Below are 7,362 nucleotides of genomic sequence, written 5' to 3'. Positions count from 1 at the left end.
TTAAAAAAGTGAAAAATGATAGTTAACAAGCAAGCAAACAAGAAAGGCGTAAAAATCACTTCTTCTTCTTCTTTTTTGGCGCTGTAACCGCCTAAGCGATTTTGGCCGAGTTCAGCAAAGCACGCCAGTCGTTTCTCCTCTGTGCCAACTGATGCCAATTGGAAACGCCAAGTGAAGCCAAGTTCCTTCCTCCACCTGATCTTTCCATCGCAGTGGGGGCCTCCCTCTTCCTCTGCTACCACCAGCGGGTTCCGAGTTGAATACTTTCAGAGCTGGAGCGTCGGTGTCCATTCGAACGACATGACCAAGCCAGCGGAGTCGCTGTATTTTAATTCGCTGCACTATGTCCATATCGTTATAAAGCTCATACAGCTCATCGTTCCATCGTCTGCGGTACTCGCCGTCGCCAACGCGTAAAGGCCCGTAAATCTTCCGCAAAATCCTTCTCTCAAACACTCCAAGAGCCGCCTCATCGGATGTTGTCATTGTCCATGCTTCTGCGCCATATACCAGCACGTGCATGATGAGTGACTTATAGAGCGCGGTTTTCGTACGTCGAGAGAGGACTTTACTCCTGATTTGCCTACTCAGTCCAAAGTAGCACTTGTTGGCAAGAGTGATTCTACGTTGGATTTCAATGCTGACATTATTATCGGTGTTAATGCTGGTTCCCAAGGAAACAAAATTCTCTACTTTCTCGAAATTGTAACTGTCAACAGTGACGTGGGTGCCAAGGCGCGAATGTGCTGACTGTTTGTTTGATGACAGGAGATACTTCGTCTTGTCCTCGTTTACCACCAGACCCATGCGCTTTGCTTCCCTATCCAACTTGGAAAAGGCAGAACAGACTTCGCGGTTTTTGTTACCGATGATGTCGATGTCATCGGCATAACCCAGCAATTGCACGCTCTTGTAGTAAATTGTTCCTGAGCGGTTCAGTTCTGCAGCTCTTATTATCTTCTCCAACATCAGATTAAAGAAGTCACATGACAGGGAGTCGCCCTGTCTGAAACCCCGTTTTGTGGCGAACGGCTCGGAGAGGCCTTTTCCAATTCTGACGGAGCTGGTGGTATTGCTCAACGTCATTTTACACAGCCGTATGAGTTTTGAGGGGATGCCAAATTCAGACATAGCGGCGTATAGGCAACTCCTTTTAGTGCTGTCAAAAGCGGCTTTAAAGTCGACAAATAGGTGGTGAGTGTCGATCCTTTTCTCGCGGGTCTTTTCCAAGATTTGGCGTATTGTGAATACCTGGTCTACGGTGGATTTGCCAGGTCTAAAGCCACACTGATAAGGCCCAATCAGTCCATTGACGGTGGGCTTCAGTCTTTCACACCATACGCTCGATAAGACCTTATAACCTATGCTTAGAAGGCTGATCCCGCGGTAGTTGGCGCGAATGGCGGGGTCACTTTTCTTGTGGATTGGGCAGAGCACACTTAAATTCCAGTCGTCGGGCATGCGTTCATCTGACCATATTCTGCACAAGAGTTGATGCATGCACCTTATCAACTCCTCGCCGCCGTACTTGAATAGCTCAGCTGGCAGGCTGTCAGCTCCAACGGCTTTGTTGTTTTTCAGCCGCGTTATTGCTATACGTACCTCGTCATAGTCAGGCGGTGGAATGTCGATTCCGTCATCATCGACTGCGGGCTCGGGTTCTTCTTCTCCACAACTTTCTGTGCTGCTACCATTTAGTAGGGCGGAAAAGTTTTCCCTCCATAATTTAAGTACGTTCTGGACATCAGTTACTAGGTCGCCATTATTGTTCTTACAGGAGTGCTCCCCGGTCTTTAAACCTTCCGTAAGTCGCCTAACTCTCTGGTAAAATTTTCGGGGTCCCCCTGTCGGCCAGCATTTCAAGCTCTTCGCACTCACGTATTTCGGCCTCTCTCTTCTTGTTGCGGCAAATACGTCTCGCTTCCCTCTTCAGATCCCTATAGCGGTCCCACATAGCGCGCGTTGCGCCCGATCGCAGCGTGGCCCTGTAGGCGTCATCTTTTTTCTCTGCAGCTTCCTGACACTCCTCATCGTACCAGTTGTTCTTTCGGGCTCGCTGAAATCCGACTACTTCTTCGGCGGCGGTACTTAATGAGCGGGAAATGTGGTTCCACTGCTCGCATATGTCGGTTTGTTGAAGAGTGCTCTCTGAGAGCAGGTGTGAGAGTCGAGTAGCGAAAGCGCTGGCTGTCTGTTGTGATTGCAGCTTTTCGACGTTAAGCTTTCCTTGCATATTTGGGCGCACATTTTTTGCTGCACAGAGGCGGGTGCGTATCTTGGCTGCAAAAAGATAGTGGTCCGAGTCGATGTTTGGGCCTCGGTGTGTGCGTACGTCTAAAACACTGGAAGCGTGCCTTCCGTCTATCACATGATCGATTTGGTTTCTCGTTTTTCGATCCGGAGACAGCCAGGTTGCTTGATGGATCTTTTTATGCTTAACCTAGTACTGCATACTGCCATGTTTCGGGCCCCAGCGAAGACGATCAGCCTCAATCCGTTGTCGGACGTTTCGCCGTGGAGGCTAAATTTTCCGACGGTGGTTCCAAAGATCCCTTCTTTGCCCACCCTGGCATTGAAGTCGCCAAGCACGATTTTGATATCATGACGGGGGCAGCGCTCGTACGGCGCTCCAAGCGCTCATAGAAGAGATCCTTGGACGCCTCATCCTTCTCTTCCGTCGGGGCATGGGCGCAGATGAGCGAGATGTTGAAGAATCTCGCTTTGATGCGGATTGTGGCTAGACGCTCGTCCACCGGGGTGAACGACAGTACTCGGCGACGGAGTCTCTCTCCCACCACAAATCCATCTCCGAATCTGCGCTCCTTTACATGACAGCTGTAGCAGACGTCGCAAGGCCCTATACATTGTTTGCCTTGCCCCGTCCAACGCATTTCTTGGATGGCGGTGATGTCAGCTTTTGTCCTTACGAGGACATCAACCAGCCGGGCAGAGGCACCTTCCCCATTAAGGGTCCGGGCATTCCAGGTGCATGCCCTCAAATCGTAGTCCTTTAAACGTTTGCCGTGGTCGTCATCATAAGGGGGGGTCTCATCCGAGGCTTTGCCTTGCTTCTTCACTGGAAGTGGTTTTTACGTGGCGGGTCCCAAGCCCAGCGCACAACCCATTGCTGGGACGGGGGTGGTTTCGCAACCAAATACACGTTTATATAGCGAGCCGCTTGCTCCAAGCAGACACCCGCTTGCAGCCGCACCTACTGGTGAACAGACGCTGCAGGCTTCAGTGAGCCCTTAAACCGAATAAGTCAGAGTGGCCCCACCGAAGCTCCCTCTCTTTCTGCCGTGACCCAAGGCTCCACTCGGATTGGTTACCGCATCTCGCAGATGGGTTGCTCACGTTGCCCAGAGTGCGCGAACGAGGACGCAAGAGTCGGGATTGAGTATACATTCTAGCGTGTCTCAGTCCTTTACCCACAAAAGCGGCTATCACTTTTTTTTCTATTCAAAACAGTAAGTGTGCCACCTTTCTGAAATCTTTATTAAATGAGCAATTTTTTTATGTAATGTAAAGTTATAGCTCAGTACATTTTCTTTTCACCCGAGATAGTCAAAGTTGGGGAAGAAAATATCAAAAAGTTAAAAATCCAGAAATAGTCCTAATTTTATGTAGTGATGGGCGAGTCCGAGATGTTTAAACGATCGAGAGAATCGCTATCGTTGCAAAATTACAATCGAGTCAATAATCGACTCGCTGCCCGACTGTACAATCGAGATGTTTTTCGATTGTTTCGAGGCGACTGACTTATCACTGACGAGATCGTGTGAACCAGGGGAGCCAATTCGTGGGGAATTCTCCGATTTGCTGGAATTTCAGTTTGCGTGGGGAATCGGGGAATGGACCGTTTATTGTGGGGAATTTCAGCTCCTTCAATTTTAGTATAATAAAGTTTTAAATGGCATTTGCTTTCATATAACGAATAAACATAATTTACTTGTAGATGGAAGAAAACCGCAACCACTTCAGCAAAAAATCCTAAAACATAAGTACATAACGTCGTTCAAAGAACAAAATCGCGTATCAAGAAAATGCAAAACCTCGTATGAGAGGTTGCCAAAATTTCCAAAGGCTAGTCCGAGATGTTTTGACCGATTTTTATCGAATGTTAAACGCGACTGGCAATTCGTTGCCACAGTCTGCGACAGAGAACCATCGAGATGTTTTAACAACCGCTGGCTAGCAGCGAGACTGAGATGACTTGGTCGATTGTTATTGAATATGTTAGTTCAGCTTCAGCACGACTTTTTTCGGGTGGCAAATCGTCTACGAGAGAAAACATTGAGGACAATCGAGATATTTGAACAATCGAGACAATCGACTAAAACATCTCGGACTCGCCCATCACTAATTTTATGATGGTTCGTTAATATATTTAAACTATATTGCATTTGAGTATGGAGAGGCAACTATCTGGAAGTATTTTACATAACAAATTTTCTAAGTATTGCCCGGTTTGTAGTTGCAGTTAAAGAAAACACATGAAAAGGCACGATTTTTTTTAAATTCGAAAAAATGTAAATATTTCAAAAACGGTGACACTTTTACCTGAAAATTTTTTGTTTATCAGTGAGCTCACCCCCCACCTACCCTCCCCTAAAGCTTGGCACGTTACTTCTGGGACACCCTGTATAGACTAGCTTATACCCGCGGGTTTTACCCCGCGCTTTTATACAAGTAGGAAAAATAATTTAATGATGTTAGATTTTATTTCTGTGCCCATTTCGTTATAGCTCGTTATTTTTTAAGCGAGTTAAGGTATTTAGGCCGTTTAAAACTATAAAATTATAAAATCTCGTCTGCGCGCTAGGCATACGAAATATATCAATCCCTCTAAGTTTACCTTAAAATGGTTCCAGGTATACGACGCGTGAACGTGTAACCTTCTTGGAGGTGCCACGGCGGGTTCTAATATTTCCAACTCAAATTTAGTAACCTGGCCTTGATGAAATACCACTTCTCATTACTGTAGCAAATGCCTCAAGAGAGCTTTAGATTATAAGGCCGAACCCGGCTCTCCCTTTTCCATTTAATGAAATTTATTCTGTCAGTACGGCACTTATAAAATAAATCTCCATAACAAATTTAAAATACTTCGAGAGATTTTCTATCCTTCCAGAGATATGTATTAAGAAGTTTTTAGTATGTATGGGAGGCGACATATCTCCTTTTTTAATAACAATGACTTAAAAATTAAGGGTTTGAAAAAAAATCTGGGGAAATTCGCATTCATTTGCGTTATCGCCTGCGGTATTTAAGGCGCAAAAGCATTTTTTGTTGCGGCGAAAGCGACTTAAAATGAGGAATTAAGCTTTTAAAAAATGTAGATCTTCTGGGTCCTCTTTTTTTCCTTATTATATTAATTTTTTCTTTTTCCAACTCTATTAATGCTGCTGGAGTTTTTACTCCTTTTTTTGCCGCATTGAAGGTGCAGGGTTCCTCCTCTATAATTTCTAAAAATTGGGCCGAGTCCTGCAGCGAAATGTCGTGTGAAACTATTTTTTCAAAATAGCTTTCAGCGGCGCCAATGAATTCGCTTTCCTCCACCAAGTTGTCTGTTGTTGTAGCGGCCACGTTGTCTGTCGTTTTTCTTGGCTGAAACTGCGGCATTAAAAAGGAAAGGCTTTGAAAGTGGACCCAGTTGGAGTTTGCGGTTGTGGAGGCTCCAGCTCCCGATTTAATTTTGGAAAGCTTTTGCATCTTCTTTCTATATGTATCCCTAAGGGGTTTCCACTTGTTCTTTACCAAGTCTCCTGCAAAGAAATAAAAATTATCAGAATAGCATTTATACATATTTACATTATATTGATAACTATTTGTAATTTTTCAGAATTTTGCTACAGGATCCTAGAAATCTCTTGGCTTCCCTTTTCGAATGGGTCCAGGTACTGTTTCAAAAATTGTCGTCGAAACCATTACCGCGATTTGGGAACTTCTTCAGCCAATTCACATGAAACAACCTACTCAGAGTACTTTCAAGGAAATCGCGAATGAATTTTACTTAAAATGGAATTTTCCGAATCGCCTTGGAAGTATTGATGGAAAACATATTCGCGTAAAATGCCTCGCTCACTCCGGCTCTAGGTTCTATTACTATAAGAACTTTTATTCAATCCTTCTCCACGCTGTAACTGATGCCAACTACAGAGGATATGGAAAACAAAGCGATGGTGGTATATCCAGTAAAAAAACTGTGGTAAAGTCCTTTATGGGGATAAAGTTTCCAGAGGTGAAATTTTTCGTAGCGCAAAATTTCTTACATGCACGTTTCCTTTAGTGCATAAATTTTACGAATAAACACAAATATACGGATTTACTTTAATCAATAAATATCAAAGAAATTTTAAAGCAATTTATTACAAAATAACAGTACTTATCCGAACCCTCTAAGCGCTGCCGCTCAAAAGTTGATTTTCGTACAAAAACACCCCTGGCCCTTGTTGCTGTATCACATCGGGGTGAATTTACTTTTCCAAGCAATTTGATTGCGTCAAAAGGTAAACAAAGGAAAAAGTAATTTATTTCCCAAATTTATAAATATGTTTGATGTAAATATATTCATTTTAGGTACATAGCAAGGTGAAAGTTTCGTGAAAATTTGAGCACTCGAGATTAGGGCATCATTGGTGGAGTTCAAGAGCTTCATATTTGTACTACGCTTTAGATTAGCATTTTACTTGCATTGCAAAATATATCACATATGTATATCGCTGCATAAATACATATGTATATCATACCGAATAAGAGAAAAAGTATACTTAAATTATAAAATAGCTCAATTCTATTGCAAAACGTATACAAATTCATGCTTCTGTTTTGGTTTTCCAGCTCAATAATAATGCTCTCAGTGATGCATTTTCTGTTTACGAAAATCTTGGATGATGTTCTCCAAAATTAGCTCCGAGCAACTTAAAGTGAAATACCTTCTTACTGCTCTTGTTAAATTAAAAAAAAATTGTTGAATTCCAGAATAATAAAATGGAATCATGTATGGAATGAAGAAAATAAATATTTATTTATTCTTATTACGAATATTCTGTTGGAATCAAATGATGAGTACTCGAATGCCTACAACTTGAACTTTTAGCTAAGTGTTTGGCCAACCTTCTCTAATTTGTGGGTCGTGTCTTGATTTAGGTAACTCGTTACAAAATAGAAAGGGAATATGTACATATCATATATGTATATTATTGCATATGACTATAATTTATAATAGAAGTATATCAATATATAAAACATGTTTACATTTAACTAAATTATTTCATTACACATATTCTGTAGATCACTTCTACATGTAAACAATAGCACTATCAATATTATCAAAATAAAAAATACAGTTACCTTAAGTGT

At 42.6% G+C, this 7,362-nt stretch overlaps 1 protein-coding gene across 2 annotated transcripts in view; it reads left to right on the top strand.

The window, feature by feature from the left end:
* Positions 1-7,161, top strand: part of LOC118750057 (1-phosphatidylinositol 4,5-bisphosphate phosphodiesterase classes I and II) — a gene marked incomplete at its 5' end in the record, with an annotated part of 104,066 nt that extends 96,905 nt beyond the window's left edge. Inside the window, 2 exon segments of one of the 2 annotated variants that reach the window (XR_004994343.1) lie at positions 5,843-6,509; positions 6,580-7,161. Coding sequence is in view for 1 of the 2 variants with exons in the window: in XM_036484790.1 (XP_036340683.1) it covers positions 5,843-5,863 (21 nt within the window). 2 annotated transcript variants of the gene reach the window in all.
* Positions 7,162-7,362: the final 201 nt, after the last annotated feature.

The sequence above is a fragment of the Rhagoletis pomonella genome, unplaced genomic scaffold (genome assembly GCF_013731165.1).
Source record: "Rhagoletis pomonella isolate Grant_MI unplaced genomic scaffold, Rhpom_1.0 Rhpom_scaffold_00124, whole genome shotgun sequence".
NCBI classification, from domain to species: domain Eukaryota; kingdom Metazoa; phylum Arthropoda; class Insecta; order Diptera; family Tephritidae; genus Rhagoletis; species Rhagoletis pomonella.
The sequence above is the reverse complement of the archived record's forward strand: the minus strand, read 5'-3'. Positions and strand labels throughout refer to the sequence as shown.